The sequence below is a fragment of the Penicillium cosmopolitanum genome, assembly GCF_028827165.1.
Source record: "Penicillium cosmopolitanum strain IBT 29677 chromosome Unknown utg000009l:1.0-9042332.0:1.0-9050551.0, whole genome shotgun sequence".
Lineage (NCBI taxonomy): Eukaryota > Fungi > Ascomycota > Eurotiomycetes > Eurotiales > Aspergillaceae > Penicillium > Penicillium cosmopolitanum.
This window is the reverse complement of record NW_026622679.1, coordinates 7,613,089-7,630,301: the sequence shown is the minus strand read 5'-3', so window position 1 is coordinate 7,630,301 and position 17,213 is coordinate 7,613,089. Positions and strand designations below refer to the sequence as shown.

General features: G+C 49.4%; 6 protein-coding genes across 6 annotated transcripts; 2 read left to right on the top strand and 4 right to left on the bottom strand.

The window, feature by feature from the left end:
- Positions 1–315: 315 nt before the first annotated feature.
- On the bottom strand, positions 316–3,612 carry N7509_010939 (Fibronectin type III domain protein; the record flags this gene model as incomplete). Its single annotated transcript, XM_056635576.1, has 3 exons — positions 316–3,239; positions 3,312–3,505; positions 3,569–3,612. 3 exons carry the CDS (start codon positions 3,610–3,612, stop codon positions 316–318), a joined length of 3,162 nt encoding a protein of 1,053 aa, XP_056486196.1.
- Positions 3,613–4,682: 1,070 nt separating this feature from the next.
- N7509_010938 (putative lipin Smp2) lies at positions 4,683–7,182 on the top strand (the record flags this gene model as incomplete). The annotated part of the gene is made up of 4 exons (XM_056635575.1): positions 4,683–4,791; positions 4,853–5,215; positions 5,277–6,147; positions 6,210–7,182. 4 exons carry the CDS (start codon positions 4,683–4,685, stop codon positions 7,180–7,182), a joined length of 2,316 nt encoding a protein of 771 aa, XP_056486195.1.
- Positions 7,183–7,578: 396 nt separating this feature from the next.
- N7509_010937 (MmgE/PrpD family protein) lies at positions 7,579–9,154 on the bottom strand (the record flags this gene model as incomplete). The annotated part of the gene is made up of 4 exons (XM_056635574.1): positions 7,579–7,711; positions 7,774–8,552; positions 8,619–8,771; positions 8,834–9,154. The coding sequence occupies 4 exons, from the start codon at positions 9,152–9,154 to the stop codon at positions 7,579–7,581; spliced, it is 1,386 nt and encodes a 461-aa protein (XP_056486194.1).
- Positions 9,155–9,754: 600 nt separating this feature from the next.
- N7509_010936 (thioesterase family protein) lies at positions 9,755–10,942 on the bottom strand (the record flags this gene model as incomplete). Its single annotated transcript, XM_056635573.1, has 3 exons — positions 9,755–10,114; positions 10,176–10,345; positions 10,504–10,942. The coding sequence occupies 3 exons, from the start codon at positions 10,940–10,942 to the stop codon at positions 9,755–9,757; spliced, it is 969 nt and encodes a 322-aa protein (XP_056486193.1).
- A 513-nt stretch (positions 10,943–11,455) lies between these two features.
- N7509_010935 (uncharacterized protein) lies at positions 11,456–12,304 on the top strand (the record flags this gene model as incomplete). The annotated part of the gene is made up of 1 exon (XM_056635572.1): positions 11,456–12,304. The coding sequence occupies one exon, from the start codon at positions 11,456–11,458 to the stop codon at positions 12,302–12,304; it is 849 nt and encodes a 282-aa protein (XP_056486192.1).
- Positions 12,305–13,534: 1,230 nt separating this feature from the next.
- N7509_010934 (class I SAM-dependent methyltransferase) lies at positions 13,535–14,824 on the bottom strand (the record flags this gene model as incomplete). Its single annotated transcript, XM_056635571.1, has 1 exon — positions 13,535–14,824. The coding sequence occupies one exon, from the start codon at positions 14,822–14,824 to the stop codon at positions 13,535–13,537; it is 1,290 nt and encodes a 429-aa protein (XP_056486191.1).
- Positions 14,825–17,213: the final 2,389 nt, after the last annotated feature.

Below are 17,213 nucleotides of genomic sequence, written 5' to 3'. Positions count from 1 at the left end.
GACTAGACGCGATAGTTGCTGACTAGGTAACACCCCGTAGAGTGAATCTCGGAATATTTTAATTTGACGTTCAGTACTCAGGTTACTGTAGTGATCAATGGCGTCCTTCGACCACGTTTTGCCGAATACACTTACCAGCCCAATCTCCTTCTTACAAATGAATTTTTGGCTCTACAGTAAAAAAAACAATTGAAAGGGAAATACCCCGGGAGAAAGAGGTCTAAAAATACCGGAAATTATCTGGCATGTGTATGTATGCTACCCCAGAATCTAGGAAAATAGAAAAGAGTGGAGGAATGAAAATCACAGTTTATATCACGCTTCGGCGACTTCAGAAAGTTCTTCGTCGCCAGTTTCATCAGCTCGCTCACTCGTCTCACTAGCCTTGTCAGACCGGCGCGACTTGCGAGAAAAGAAGCCAAGACTGCTGCGGGCTGAACGATCTGCGGAGGGCGCACTGGATACAGTGCTGTCAACACTCTTCCCCAGCTGAGCCTCGCTTGCAGTATCCTCGTCAATATCTCCCTGCGATGAGTCGCCCTTCTTGGAAAACAAACCGGAGCGGTCCTTCCAAGAGCTGAACTTGCTCGAGCTACCCTTGCGGGTGATCTTGCGGATGAAGGATTCTTTGGACGCATTGTCCATTGATGTGCCAGATGGCACACGTTCTAGAGACTCGTAGGAATCGCCGGTGAAGTGGGAAAGGGAGCGGGAGTCGCGTGATGTACGAGGTTCTGAAGGAGATCCATCGTCCATGTGTAGATCAAAAGGACCATCTACATCCCTTTCCCTGCCTCGGTCCGATTTCTTGCTCGAGAAGATTCCCTTGAAAGAAGGTGCTGCAGGATTCAGCTTCGGGGTGATCGGGCGATGGGATGATGATGGCCGAGTGCCAATCGGGGCTTGAAGAGGTCGGAGTTGGCGATCGTATGAATCCCCAACAAAGTCCGGTTCACCTGTCAACCCTAAGGGGAGATGACCCGAAGATCCGTATTGAATAGATGGGCGGCGAGATGGTGCTCTAGACCACGTAGAAGGGGACGCCCAATCCAATCCGAGAGGACTATTCCGATGTCCAGTTTGGTCTGTCGAGGGCCAACCAAAATGTCGATTGTCTGTAGAAGGGTGGGGAAACTGATTTTGATTGTCAAATGAGAAGGTCGAGGATGGTCGTGGAGAAAGGGATCCACGACGAACACCGCCAAGGAGAGACGACGGATCGATGGGATCGTGTCGAGGGCTGAACTGGTTATATCCAGTACTCATATCGGGGTTTCCGCGGCTAGCAGCGCCGCCAAATCCGAATTTGCTTGACGAAAAGATACTTGAGAAAGCAGCACGTCGAGAGGGTGCGTGATCGGAGGAACTATCAGCAGTCACACCAGTTGTATTGCTTCGGGAAAATAATGACATCGCATTAGCCCAGTTGCCTGTGTAGCTCAGCCTCCGGCGACGTGAGCCAATTGGGTCTAGCTCATCAACATTGCGAGGGAATGACTGGCTTTGACCTGGCTTCAACGTGCCCAGCATCGGAGGTTCATCAGCCAGCGTCTTTCCACGAGGTCGCAACCCGAAAAGGCCAGAAAGCCTTCGAGATGCACTCTTTGGAGCCTCTCCGGCAATAGAAAGGTGCATTGCCTGAGAATCTGAATCTCGTCGACTGTGTGTTTCAAGAGGACTGGCAAATATGCTACCTGGCCTACTTCCTGATGAGACAGGCGACACGGGACCATGGCCAAAGCCATCCAGGGGGTTATGTGCTGAATCCAAGGTCGAAAATCGTGGCCGGGTGACAGGTCGCGGGAATTCCGGCGACTCCTCGTCACCAAGAAGATCGGATGGTAGCAAGGCATCAGCACGAGGACTCATTTGCGGGTTACTGAACGCTGCCTCCATATCGGAGCGCATAATTTCGGGTGGGTCCGAGAGGCCCGGAAGCGTCATTCCATTATTGATATTAAAAATGGGAGGGAATGTGGGCGAGCTCGTGGTAGGTGGGTTGTAGTTGATTCCTCCGGGGAAGGCTGATTCGATACCAGGATAATTGATAGGGGAAGAGACATTGCTGGTCAAGGAGCTGCGGTGGCGACGAGGTCGGATGGTTGCATTATTCGATATATCAAGGTCCAAGGCAGGCAAAGAGAACGGTCCCGAATTACTAGTCCGCTGCGTTGTCAGCCACTTCAGCCGTTCCTGGGCCTCTTGATACTGCTGCTGAGCCTGGGCATGAAGATTCACGAGAGTGGCATAACGGGCATGTAAGTTTCCAAGTTTGACCTCCCATTGTCGGGCGCGCTCATTGTCAATTCGGTCCAACTCCTTGCCGTCCTCACTATCGCCCTGGACGCCTTGTCTCTCCTCTTCGAGTTTCTTGATTCTGCCACCCTTGTCTTGAATTTCGTCGTCGATGGTCTTCATGTCACTCTGCTCTTTCAAAATCTTCTGGCGAATTTCATCAGCCCGAGTCTTGCCGTCTTCTTCCAAGCGAGCTTTCTCTTCCTTGACTTGTGTAGCATCGTCAGTCATGCGAGTAACTTTCTCTTGCCATCGCACGATATCGTTCTTCCGCTTCTTGCGCTCGGCTTCCTTTTGTTGAAGAAGCCGCAGACGCTTGGACTTTTCGCCTTGCACGCTGCGGTTGACGCTTTCAAGCTTCGAGACATGCTTCTTGAGATCTCCGCTGACCTCGTCCTTTTCCTTCACACGTTTCTTCAAGCCATCACGTTGCTTCTCAAGATCCTTTAATAGGCCGGTATGCTCGTCTTCTTCCTCCGCCGCTTGCTTTTCAACGTTATCGTTCTCTTGCTGTAGAGACTTGAGCCGGTCTGCGAGTTGTTCCAGAGTTTGGTCCCGCTTGTTTCTCGCTGATCCCTTAATATACGGCTCGTCTGAATGTACATGAGCGATATCCGGTGTTCCAGTCGCGGGCGATAATTTACGACCGGTGGAGGGTCGCTTGCCGGGCAATTGACCAGCACTATGCTCGCGGGACATGACCGGGGCAGAAGGAGTCGGCAGTCCAACTGTGGATCTGGGAATAGACGCCCGAATCGTAGGAGCCCCGGTGGTGGTGTCTTGTTGGGCTCGGGACAATGGAAGAGATTTCGTTCGCACATGGAGGATCGCACTCGGGGTTTGGAAGTTCGCAGCGCTGACGGAAAGAACGCATATATGGTAGATGCTACCTGGAACGAGATTCAAGATTGCCACGGCGGTTTCCGCTCGTTTCGATTCGCCCACTGAGGAGATTTAGTACATTAGATCATGGCGAAAGGCCGCCTCATCGGCGGGAGAACAGAAATACTACATACCCTTGACATTGTTCACTTGAATTATGTGCTTATGTATGGAGTTGTGAAAATCTGGCTGTTTCCAAGCGAGGCGAATCTCACGGGCTGTGATCTCCTCGAGGGTCACCTCTGGCGGCGGTGGGATATCCAATCCCAATTTCTCCACTAATATGTCGTTCGGGGTCTGACAAACCTGCCAGGCGCGATAGAGAAGCCTTTTCCGAGAAAGAGATACAGTCAGTTCGGCAAGATTGTCACAAAGCAAAATAGAGGCTCACCAGATCAAGGCCCACAGGATCGAAACCGCAAGAAAAAGAGCCATGACGCCTCGTACCCTGACTCGTGGGACGACGGTAGGATAAGCATCAAAAGCGAGATACAGTGGCTCGTACATCCCAGCGTCAAGCACCCACGGACGCGGGCAGCGTGTACGGGGTTGAGATGCGAGAGAGGAGACACTATTAAATCCGGCGGCCGCACCTACCTGGCGCGGATGTCTGAGTGCACGTGACTCGTCACCTGATATCCCCCGCTCATGGAAATGTAGATCATGGTCAAACTGCATTTTCTCATTTTTAGGGTGGATCAAGTCGTTCCAAGAGGTACGAGTACTGCTCAAGGTACAGTGGAAGCGTATTTTGAAAAGTGCTTGAGTGATATCATGGCAGTAGCCGCCGGGCCGTTTTATAGAAGATATAGATAGATTGACATGAGAAACAGATGATTCAACAGTAGATCTCCGAATTTTTTTATTTGTTTTTAGAAAAAAAGAAAGAAAAATCAGAATTGGAGTTTGGTTCCATGGTTTTTCCCTACTTGATATAATCAACTCAATCAAATCCAGGAACTCCGGTGCTCGTACACCCTCCTGTGGATGCCTGTGTGTACGAGTATCCCATTGTGTACCACATTCAACGGGCAAGTGCGATCACGGGTCCCGATCGGCCGCTAAACCCAAACGGGGATGGCCTCAACGCAACTGACCTCGGCAGGTTCGCCGGCTTATCTAAGAACGTTGGGCTGGTTGAAATGTTGATGAATACCAACAGATCTGGGAGACCCCGGCAGAATAGTTGCAGACACTAAAGAAGATCTTATTCTTTCTCTAAATTATCTCTATTCTTTACTCCCCCCCATATTTATTTCCGGCACAGGTCTTGTGGCGGTGGTGATGCCCCTGGTCCTTATTCGCTGAGTGTCACATGGGCGGCGCGGCGGCCTTTACTTGCGAGTCAAGTTCCGCGACTCCCAACGGACCTGCCACTTCCCCCTCTTCCTGCTGATCGGCTGCCTCATCGACGCCGTCCACACTCGTTTTGAGTCTTTGAGCTTGATTAGACTTTATCGGTGCCGTGCCCTGGGCCATCCAACCCATCCAAGCCGACCGATACCATGCAGTACGTTCGGAGTATCAGCGGTTCTGTCTCCAAGACGTGGAACTCGATCAACCCAGCCACATTGAGCGGAGCTATCGATGTGATCGTTATCGAACAAGAAGATGGTAAGCGAGAGACCAGTGGCTTTTTCTTGACGAGAGACCAGGCTAACATCTCTCTTCCAAGGAACCCTCGCTTGCTCGCCCTTTCATGTTCGCTTCGGCAAGTTCTCACTCTTGCGTCCGTTTGAAAAGAAGGTGGAATTCAAGGTCAATGGTGTCAAACAAGATTATGCGATGAAACTGGGGGAAGGAGGCGAAGCATTTTTCGTCTTCGAAACCACGGATGACATCCCCGCATCTTTGCAAACTTCGCCGTTGGTTTCTCCCGCGAGCAGCCCAAAGGTCCCAACCGACGATCTTGAATCGTCCCTCCAAGAACCCGAGCACTTGGATCTGGAGAGGTCGGGCAGCGACGCTCTCTCCGAAGGTGCAAAAACCCCGCCCACCATGCCGATTTCGCGACAGTCGCGGGCAACTACGGATTTGGGTATGATTGATGGTCGATTTTCATTCCATAGTGAAAGTTTCTAACACGCGTGTCATCGCAGGTACAATCACACCGCTATCACGATCTCCAGCGGATTCGGAGCTCAGTCCTGCCCCTTTCAATGCCAAACCCGCGCTCGATCACTCAATGTCGGATAACATACTTTCAAGTAGCGTCCCTCAATCTGCCCCAGGAGACCGAACTTCCATGGCCAGCGCAGACCCCGCATCTGAGGATGATGTGGAGCAAATAGATAGATCTCGCAGTCCTCCTCCAGTGTCTCCCCAGGAAGCCATGGATCGTGCGATCTCCTTGTCCAAGAAATTATCGGGGTCTAACATTCCATCCCATGTCAATGAGACCGGAGATCTGATGTTGGACATGACCGGTTATAAGAGCAATGAAGAAGATGCTCTCCGGGCCGAGATTCTCGCTCGCAAGATTCTGGCAGAAGAACTGGAAGGCAGCTACGATATCGGGGCCCTCATCGGTGCCGATGAACATGGTAACTTGTGGATTTATGGCAGTGAAGAAGCAAAGGAGGCGGCAGATCGAAGAGCCACCATAAACTCGATGCGACCCGGCACAGCATTGAGTGAAGATGCAATTTCGGACCCCGGGTATCACAGTGACGGTGACCATAGCCCATTGGATCCAACGATGACAGCACGCCATCACCGAACCAAGTCCGATGTCCAGCCTGGATTTCCTACACCTCCTCATTCACCGATCCACGACTCATTCGCAGTTGAGACTCGCAATTATGCCAAGACTCTGCGTTTGACAAGTGACCAGCTGAAGGCCTTGGCCTTGAAACCGGGCCCGAATACCATGTCTTTCAGTGTAAACAAAGCCACTTGCACTGCATCCATGTATCTGTGGAGCGGCAATACTCCTATTGTTATTTCTGATATTGATGGGACCATCACGAAGTAAGTTCATACATCCCAGAAATAACACATCATTCTTAAATGGTACTAACTATCTCTCTCAGGTCGGACGCTTTGGGTCATGTTTTGAACATGATCGGACGTGATTGGACACATGCAGGTGTGGCCAAATTATATACCGACATTCTCAATAATGGGTATAACATTATGTATCTCACAAGTCGATCTGTCGGACAGGCAGATACCACTCGTGCATATCTCTACGGCGTCTGCCAAGATGGATATCGGCTGCCCAAAGGCCCAGTCATCTGCAGTCCGGATCGAACAATGGCTGCTCTGAGACGAGAAATCTACTTGAGAAAGCCAGAGGTTTTCAAAATGGCATGTCTCCGCGACATTCTTAATCTTTTTTGCGGAAAAGAGAATCCTTTTTATGCCGGATTTGGAAATCGGTTGACCGATGCGTTGAGTTATCGATCCGTCAATATCCCTTCGACACGTATTTTCACGATCAACTCAAACGCCGAAGTCTCACTTGACTTGTTAAGTCTGAACAAATACAAGAGCAGCTATGTGACTATGCAAGAGCTGTTAGATCACTTCTTCCCTCCCGTCAGCCTCCTGGTGCAATCTGGTGGCGAGGAATATACAGACTTCACATATTGGCGCGACATGCCTCAAGACTTGGATGCCTTTTCTACCACTGATAGTGAGGACGAGGACGAGGACGAAGAAGAGGAAGACGAAGAAGAAGATGAGGAAGCTGCCGAGGACGATATCCTTGAGGAAGACGAAGATGCGGACGAAGAAGACTACGAGGAGGACTTAAGTGATGCCGAGGGCAGCGAATATTTAGAAGGCGAAGGCACTGATCTTGGTGCAAGTTTAATTTCACAAGCATCGGAGGCCCTTTCGCATCCTGCGGACTCCATCACGGAATCCATGGAAGATGAAGAGGGGCTGGAGGAGGCAGTGGATGAAGAAAACAATGTCGCTGCTACCCCTCGGGTTTCAGGGCCCCCCAAACCAACAACTTCCACCACTCTCCCCATTCGGCCCAAGTCACAGGAAACTTGAACATATCCTCATTGCGATCATGTATGCATTGAATTTGCCGAACTTTGGAGATGAGATACCCTGTTCAACACATTTGCATGCAGATCCGGAGTTAAATTCTGCATTATAGACAAATCCTTTGGATTCTGTCTCTTTCACCTGGCATTAATGGCGTTTGAAGCTTGGCTTTTTAGAGAATTTTCCTTGCATGAATACACTATCCATAATCGCATTTGAACATCGCTGCTCCCAATACATATACAACTTTCGTGTCTTCGTCTTGGCTTGGTTTTTGATAACTTCAGTTCATGTTGGTGTATTCGAGGTTTAAGTCCAATCACATGAACCTTGGAATTGCCAGTGTCCAAGCGAGGGACAATGATGTTTGCTAGTAGTACTTAGGTAGTAGTAAGTTTATTAGAACACGAACCCCCTGGTGTCCTGTTCATGTTCCAAATTCCACGCTCTTTTGATTATTTGGTCAACTTTGCTGGAATCGGTGAAGCCTCCATATATGGCAAGAGCCCTGGTCTTCCTTTCGATCTCCTCTCTGTAGGTGAAGTGAAGTGTTAGTGTCATAACAGCGAGCATATGATTATTTGGACCTCTTACCTCGTCAAGGGAAGCTCAGGGTCGCCTTTCGCAAATTCTACGGACTCCGTGAATTTCTGACCCGATTTGCAAGTTACTATAACAGTTCCTTGCCACTTCTCGGGGAAAGCCCTATCAATATCTGCGTCTAATTCCATCGTCACCCGGTTTTGAAAGTCTCTTAGCGAGGCATCTTCTAAGTCTTCCTCCGTGAAATCGGTAATCATAGCTTGACCTTTCTTTGCTGCGATAGCGAGAACGAAGCCCATGGAAAACTTGCTTTGGTGAACAGTCTCTCCCCTTCCACTAAGGCCTAGTACATTCAAAGCAGCTTGGTAGGTGCGGGTCACGACAGATTCGATATCATCGAAACCAACATTGTTCTTTTGCATCAGGTTCAACAACGCATCGACGCTGGGATGGGTGTGCCGGCAGGATGCATGCCATTTGAAGCTTGAACGAGACACCTCGAAGTCTACTCCGAGATTCTGATCAATTGCTTCCGGATTTGTCTCTCCAGGGACCAAGGCGACACCCATTGCCTTGGGTCCTTCAAGGATATCTCGAGGTCCGAGAAGACCATCACGGCTAGAATAGGCGGCGAATATTCCGTCAAAACAGGCCTTTCCTGTGTGAACTTGCTTGGAATGTGTTGCATCCATTAGGAACTGCCATAGACCTGCTGCTTGTGTTCCAGCTGTCCCGATTGCGGACAAAGTTTGCTCTGCGTTGAGCTTGAGAAGATGGGCTGTGGTGGCTGCAACGCCAATAACACCACCTGTTGCGGTGGAATGGAAACGCTTGTCGAGTGTCAATTATTTCTTTCGAGCAGAAGGCTGTACCTGCCGGACTTATTTATACTTTACCTCGTAATGGCTTTTACCGAGAAACTCGCCCACCCTGCAGCCAACTTCATATCCAACGACGCATGCTGTAATGAATTCCTCTCCGCTAGACTTAAGATCTTGAGCTACCGCAAGAGCAGCGGGAAAGATAACGGTTGCCTTATCACAAATCAGCTACATTCCAAAGATCAAATAGAAAAGACAAATGTGATGCTGAGGTACACAGTAGAGCTTACAGGGTGCATGATACTTCGGTTATGAAGGTCGTCCTGCTCAACTACATGCGATGAAGCTCCATTCACAAGACTGGCAAACGCAGGACTTGTTGTAAACTTCAATGCACTGTCGATTAATTCGCTGTTTCCATTAGAAGGTCCCATTTGGACCGCAAACCGAGCCATGGCGTTTACGGCTGGATGATGGCGGCCAGCGATGGCGCATCCTAACGTATCCAGAAAGAAGTCTTTCGTCTTTTGGACCACATCGTCGGGAATATCGCTATACCGAAGGTTAGCTGCCCAGGTCGCAAGATGCTCGGTTCGTGTTCTATCGACCATGGCGAAGAATGGGATTGATGTTTGGGTTGAGAAGTGCAATGGCAGTCGATCGCTTATCAAGTGGTGTTGGTCTCTTCAATACGTTACACGTGAGGGGCATCGTGTGTGCCCCAAATGAGAATCACCCGCTTTCCGAGGTAACTGCAGTGCCGAGTAGGCGACTTTAGTGGGGCATTAGTAGTTGTGGAGGAACATGTACATGCCGGACTTTGCGCCTGAAGACCAAGCATATAGCCGGTCCAATGAGGCCTTTCGGAAAAAAAAGTGGGGGAGCGGCTCAAAGTACTACTAATTGGCCTCACTAGCACTTTATGATATGTATCTTATTGGCTTAGGTCAATAGCTTCTGCCAATCCATGACATAGATTGGTGAAATAGAGAAATTGATACAGAGTACTTAGTTAATAAATACTAAACCTAGGTGGTTCTATACTAGTACTACTATTAGTAGTTTGTATGGCTCTGATCTCAGAAAGAGTCAGCTACTATACACTATTGTAGTTACTTGATAGCACAAGTATGTAGGTACGTCCCATTCTTTGCATAAATAGCTAATGGCTGTCGACAAAATTATGCGGGAGTATGATATCATGATAAAATCTATTGCGATGCCGAGCCTGTATCCTCAACTGCATCTGCGCGATCCCAACTCTCCACTTCGAGAGTCCGGACCTTGGTCTCAATGTCTAGAATACACTGTTGCCAATCTTTCTGTGCCTTCTCTTGCAGGTCCCAAATATCCTTAAACTGTTCAAAGATGAACGGTGGTAGCTCGGGCGTCTTCCGGTTCTTTTGGTAGTCGTAGGTGACAATATCCTCGTAACAACGAGCAGCGGGACGTTGCCGGGCTTCCGACATGATCATAACCTGCAGCTGAAAGGCCGATTGCGACGATAGCGATGCTGACGGATCCTGTACTAGCTTGTGATAGACAGAGATCTTATCTGGAAACTTCATAGGCTGCAAGGGTATTTTTTGTTAAATCAACCGATATGTCAGCAAGAATTTATCCCAAACGTACAAATTTGTAGTCAACCTTAATGCTTCGCAAGATAAGTCCAATACCTGTTGAGCTGAGCAAAGCAAGCCATTTTTTCTTATTTGCTTCGTCGATATGGTTTCCGATATTACGGGTCCAGTTCACCCGAGCGGATTCGGCGTATCTGACATAGTTGACGTTGTTGACATGACCTGTTTGTGATCGAAGATTAGTTATAAAAGCTATAAGTAAATTAGGAGGAAGATTCATGATCAAATCATACCCTGTTAATATGTCAGCATGATTCAAATTTCCAACGACTGACTGCGCATTCAATTCGCCAGTTACGGTGGGAAGGGGTCAAGCTTACCATGACATCCTATTTGACAGTAAATATCGTAAGCGTTAGTAGATCCAGTAGATATGTGCGTCCTGAGATTGCTCAGGTTCTGTTTCCTTACCATCTCTCCCCAGACCACGTTGTGTCTATACAAACCCCGTCGCTTCCCATCTGTCAGGAATCCCTCGCTGCCCGCGATCAATTCCCTCCAGTCACGCGCCAATTGCTGCAGGATTTTACCTGCATCGTCCACTTGTGCTGGTTTGAGACCAAACATCATGCATTTGCCAACTCGCCGCTTCATCATGGTGAGCCATCGTGGATCAATCCCATGGGGTCGTACAGGAGTGTTCGCCGAGGTCGGGGCACTGGCGTTTTGCGCGGGAGAGGTCGTAGAAAGATAGCGCCGTGGAATTGGCGAGACTATGGGGCAAGGCAACTGCCTGCTCAGCGCTGATCGAGGTATCATGGTGGGCGATTGTAAAGGGAACGTGAAGCAGCGATCGCGCATCGGGCGGACGGCAATGCGGCCTCGGAAGCTTGGGCCAGGCTCGGGGAGAACCCCGCCCGTGCTTACCGTCGGCCTGCAGTAATGAAGTGTGTACTACTCGGTGATGGTCTAACAAGACCAAGCTTCTGAGACTCGGATGTTTTCATTGTAATTCTTTGTTTGCAATATTCGAACGGAATATAATGACTTTGAGAAACATTGTTCAGATTTGGTTTGCTTTGTTCACCTAACTTCATACAATTGCATTGCCAATTTCACAACTAAATTAAGAATGAAAACAAATGTTTCTTTGTTACTGATAGTCACAAAGCCAGATCTAATTCGAAATAAAATACTAGTATCTGAATTACTTCATGGTAATATAAAAGTCCGATGAATCCAGCTCAAACCATAGCATCATCATCACCAGCAGCAGAGCTGGACTCAGCAATATTGCACACCCCGGGGCCGTGACCTATTCAAGTTCTCATCATGAGTGGAATACGGCCGATTTTCTATGCATATGAACCAGAGCTAGCGAGCTCTGGGTCAGAGTATTCATCTGAAGCGGAGTCTTCTGCTAGGAGCGATGCCGATAGAGACCTTGCTTGCCCATTTGATGAGCTTATTGAAGAAGGGATGTTGCGATGTCAATGGTTAGAATATGCCGATGAGTCGAGCTGCCCGATTGAACAATCCACGCTAACCTACGAAGATTTGATGGAAATCTTACCGAGTATAAGGCATACGAATGCAGATAGCCGCATCAAACAAGAACTTGCTGACATGGAGGGTCACGCCTCCGCAATTCCTGATGACCTTCGAACACTAATTCAAAAGACTCACCCCGGAACATCTCATCGCGTCGTACTTTCAAATTACGATACGCGTGGCCTTGTATGGACTGGACTAATCGGCCCAGGAGTTATGATGATCGACCTCTTCAACAGGAAGAGGAACAGTGCCGCCTTGCATGTTTCCGAAGTATCTCGAGCAGTTTATCGTCATTTCTATCCATTGCAGTTCCTCAGATATATCTTCATATTGGGCGTTGTAAATGAGCAAACAATTTCTTGTATTAAGGATGATCTCTACGGCGCCAACGGGGATGATAACTTGCCAGCAGGATGGCCGAGTGGTAGTTGTTTACAGGAGTGGAATCATAGCACCCCGCAGTTTTACGCCTTGATGGGCACCAGAATCGGCAAGACAGTTGTCTCGATCTTGCTAAGTGCGTTCCCTCGAGGCACTCGGCGAGTTGGAAAAATCGCTACCTGGCCGTGTGGATCCGCTGCTAATATACGATTTGATCTGGATGTTTTTGTGCCTGCTGACAATTAGGTATGTCTGCTCACATAGCCTTTAATTGACTGGTCGTACTGTGTTTACTTTTCTCTTTGATAATGCTCAAGTAGTCTCCTGGTAACCAGTTTTGAAATAAATTAACGTTTTTCTTTTGCCAATTTCAAATATCCCCATTTTCAGTAGAGTAGGACCTGTATATCCATAAGATCAAAACAAACAGCCAATTTCCCATGAGGGTACATGTAGAAGAGATAAACTGGTAGAGATGCCAATCTGTATCAGCTCAACAATGTACTGTACTGCACGTGATGTGGAGACGCTAGTTATATGCGGGGCGAACCTTGCCATCTCTCATGCGCAGCAACTTCTCCGCATCAACCATTGCCGTTGCTGCGTTCACTAAACAAAGCCACAACGAATGAAAAGACGATGGTAGCATCTGAGCTGCGCGGACAGGTAATCACTGTCTACAAAGGTGAGAGTCCACTGTTGCCATCAAGAAAGCCTGCGATCATGTATTGATCCGCATCGGTGGGACCCAACAGAGTGATGCTTACCTGAACTTGAAATAGAGCTCCTTTTTCTAGGCCGAGAATACCCCCTTGGCTATCACTATTTTCGCGATCGGCTTCATCGCGCTTTTTCGAAACAATCAAATATTACCGACGAGGAGGAGATTCGAAAAGGTATTGCCCGCGCTGAGTTCGTGAAGAAAGGTGAGCCCCAATCTCAGGCTATTTCATATCTCTGGAAGCCGCGGCAAGCAGGATGCTAACGTCGATCAATCTCAGAGGTCGAAGCACTGTAAGAAAATCCCTCCAACCCTCTTCTATCTATTCAGATCCCCAAAGTCCCACGAGGTCTCGCTATTGGGAATCCTTCTCTACTTTGAAGATGGAATTGAGATCATTCTTTGATTCTTTTATACATTTCTGTCCTGTGGACAACACTGGGCTAGACACAGTTCATGATTCGCACACATTTCTGTCATCATACATCATAGCATCATGCGATCGCAACATTCATCTCCTGGCGTTGATGGCCGCTGACAACTCTCAACAGGTACTACATAAAGAGGTATCGAACACTGAAGAAGCGTTATGAGTCTTCATGACACGCCCTGTCAGTTCTTGAGCGATTTTCTCTGCAAAATGAGCTGCCCCAATCATTTGCATATGCACCCCTGCACCCCTGCACCCCGGAACCCCGGAAAGGACCAAACAGAAACAAAGGTCACAAAAATAAGGATAAAAAAAAGACAAAAATTCACAAATTGGGGGTATCACCAAGACGAAGCGCAATCACTGTTTTTTGTTTTGCGCCCACCGAAAACACCGGAATCGATTCTTGAACGTGGTTTCTCTGGTCAATTTCATTTCTTTTGACCCCACCAGGCACTGACTTCGAGACACCGCCACTGGCGAGGCCACCTTTTTGGAAGAGGTCGGTGGTCATAGCCGCCCACCATCGGTCCCACTCGTCACGTCCTTTCCCACTGGCTTCCATGAGCATGGGCTCCAGCCCTTCGATCATTTGGATCACAGTCAAGAGAGCAGTTCGTCGAATGGAAATCTGCTCCTGGGTCAAGGCTTTCCGGGCGCGGCCCTTGGAATCTTTCCCTTGGCCTTCTCGTTCCCATCGTACTTCCCCAAGTGGAATGGCGATGCGACGACTGTCGATGTTTTCCAGTAGATCTACCTCCGAATTGAATGATAACCCGATGGTTGCACAGGGCAAAGCTGTAATCTTTCGACGGTCAAATGATTTCTCGACCCAGGAATTGTAGTCTACCAAATATTTGTTCTGGGCCCTTGTGAACGGGGTGGCGGAAGAAAATGTATATGTTGCAGTTTGGTCGGCGATCTCCTGTTCCTTGGATGATGTCTTCCGCGCCGGCGCTGGGTTGGGCAGGAGTGAACGGAATACCCAATCCGAGTCCCAGACCTCGAGAACGCCTCCTGATTTCAAGACTCGGAGGGGCTCACTCAGCCCGGAAGCTTGTTGCGCCGGACTAGACGGGCACATACCTGCATCCTTAATGAAGACCAAGTCGAAGTAGTCGTCCGGGAACGGGAAACGGGGTTTGCGAAGGTCATGTCGTTTAAACTGCCAGTTCATGCCCTGCTTGCGAAGGTCTGGAGCAAGCGAGACAAAGTCGATACCGTGGAAGGAGGTGTTCGGTTGGCCACGCCGGACAAAATATTCGTGGCACAGGCCAGACCACAGGGCGGACCCGCAGGCGATCTCCAGGACGCGCTTGGGCGGGCGATTGGCCAGGTGGGGGTTGCAAAACGGGCCGCCAAAGACGCGCAACAGCATCATGGTGCGCAAGCTCTGGCGGTGGATTTCGGGGAGGTCGCATGGGAGAGGGTAGAGGTTTTCGGGATCGCGAAGGTAGGTGCGGTCCCCCTGGCTCGCCAGAGGGTAGTTGGAGTAGTCGGTCAATGAACCTAAGGACGAGGAGGAGGTGGCAGCGAAGGTCGAACTGAGATTGGAGTGGACGTCAGAGCCGGACGCCGCGGCAAATGAGGCCGTCCCTGCCGACATCATGTCCATCACCGGTTCAAGCGCATTGATTTGTCCCCGTCTTCAATATCTCCGTTCGCATTCTCGCAGTTGCAATTGGGGCGGGTTCATGAACAATAAGACATCCTTGTCCCACGCACTTGAAAACTGATTTGATTTGATTTGATTTCTTTTTGTTTGGACCTTTTTGAAGACTGCCAGCAAGTTTATGCCGGAAGCGGTTCGGGGAGGAGGGGGGGGGGGGTAAACTGTTGAAAGAAATTGGAAGTAGAAGAGCCGAAGCGATCCAAGCGGCTTTCGGAAAATATTCTTTCTTAGTGTCAATCGGGGGCGCAGACCCCAAAATTCTGCAAAGGTAAAAAAGAGAGGGAAAGAAAAGAACAGGAAAAAATCAAACAAAAAAAAGGATATTTTTCCAGAAACGGATTAGAGACGGGATGAAGGGATAGGCGAAATGAAGATAAGAGTAAGGGAAGTAATAGTACTAGTAGTAGGTTACAGAACCCTTCGCGCCGCCGTTTCACCAAAAAAAAGGGACGAGAACGAAGAGCTAGGAGAGGGGGGAAAAGACAGAGAAGAAAAGAAGAGCAAGAGCAAGAGCAAGAACAAGAACAAGAACAAGAACAAGAACAAGTCGTGGACTTGGGGCCCCTGGATCGCAGTGGCATTGAACCGTATCCACTCGAGAGGCCAGAAGGGGAGCTAGCTCCTTCACGTAATGGAGTATTGGTGATTTGTGTACTCCGTAGACTGGTAATTCTCGGGTACTTCGGACTACTAGTCACTATTGAGTCTCAGGCTAAGGGGGTCCATATGGATTCATCTTTACCGAGTAATGTCTTGAGAAGTGAGTGAATCTGTACCGAGTACTCTATTCCTTCGATGCCCTCGTATCTCATGTACTGTAGCTAGTGTTGACATCATCGAGTCGACACGGGGGATCCTTTTGGGCCCGGCTAGAGCCCCCCCGGTTCCAGAGATTCTGTCGCCGCAATAGGTAAACGAATCGAATGCTAGTAGAACTACTCGGATGCGTGGAGATACATAGTCCATAGTGTAGGTATGCAGCTCAATGGAAACTCCTGCATGCTATGGGACTCCAGTATCTGACATGTTGAGTGGAATACAGCGTCTACGTATTCCGTACGGACTGCGGAAAGCTTCATCCTATTTTCCCTCTAAAATTGCATGTTCAGCTGACAACCTTTGCCTCTCATCTTCAGTCTTTGCCCCTCTAGCGGGGTCGCCACGACCCGAAGGATCCTCGCCGGGGTCTCCGTCCGGTGCGTGCGTTTATTGACACGTGCGGCATCGGGGTAGATCCTGGCTGAAACTGTCTTCGGCATTTCTCTGTTGGCTTGCCTGTTCTGCCTCTGGTGTTCATATTCACGCATTCCGCGATGCTCGGATAGCAGAGACTGAGGATGCAATGCGATGTATCACGGCCAAAAGTACAGCATGGACCTACCATCCGACATCGTCTATTACATACATAGTATACGAGTATTCGTACCCCTTAAATCATATGGAGAGAACCCCTGGAGGTTGGACTTGCACCTTGGGTGAAGACTCTCCATTGTGGATTACTCTTGAGTACTCCGTACTGTACGTCGAGTGGTCACAGTACGGGATCCATACTGTCTCAGACGGAGATCCCTGCCCGCCATGTCCACCGTCGTCCCAATTCTCAGGTACCCGGCGCATCACTAGCGACTGACCAGGTTTAGCTTCGCCTTTCTATCTGATACCGGGTTGCCCCGTGCCCTGATGGCGGTTGATTTTCTTCTCCGTTCTTCAGGTCTGGCCGGTGTTTTGTCCGGCTGTCTTATCCCTGCGCTCTGACGTTAGCCCAGTGGGACGGCATCTTATTGACACTCTCCCCACCGATCCCACCATCCTACTGGGTCCTTGCCAACACAACTTGGTACCTGCAGGCCCAGCCAGGTAGCTGATCGACAGTACTTTTGCTTGCACAACTGTGTGGACTCGTCAGATTCTTCACCTGCTCGCTGTACGAGTAGTGTTGGCCACCACTTGATTCGCTGAGTTTGACGCCAATACGAATCGGAGAGGTGGTGGTGGCGGCAATTTAGCGGGGTGGTCGCAAGTGTTTGTCGCAGGTGACCACTGGGCTTGCCAACTCATACGATGGCGACTTTCCCAGGCGGCCGTCCACGGATGTTAGTGGCAGTGGGACTCGGAGAGGGAGAGTGAGAGAGGGAGAGGCGAAATGCAGGGGGTGGGGCTGCGTGATCGACAATAATGGGAAAGAGTCATTCACACCCGCCTCTTTTTTGGATTCTCCATTTGGGTTTTGGGGTAGTCAAGATCGATAGTGCATGAGTTTGGAGATACCACTAGCTGCGTTTATACTTTCGAGCGCTTGTTAGTGCACCGGCAGAATCCCGGGGGAAACGGG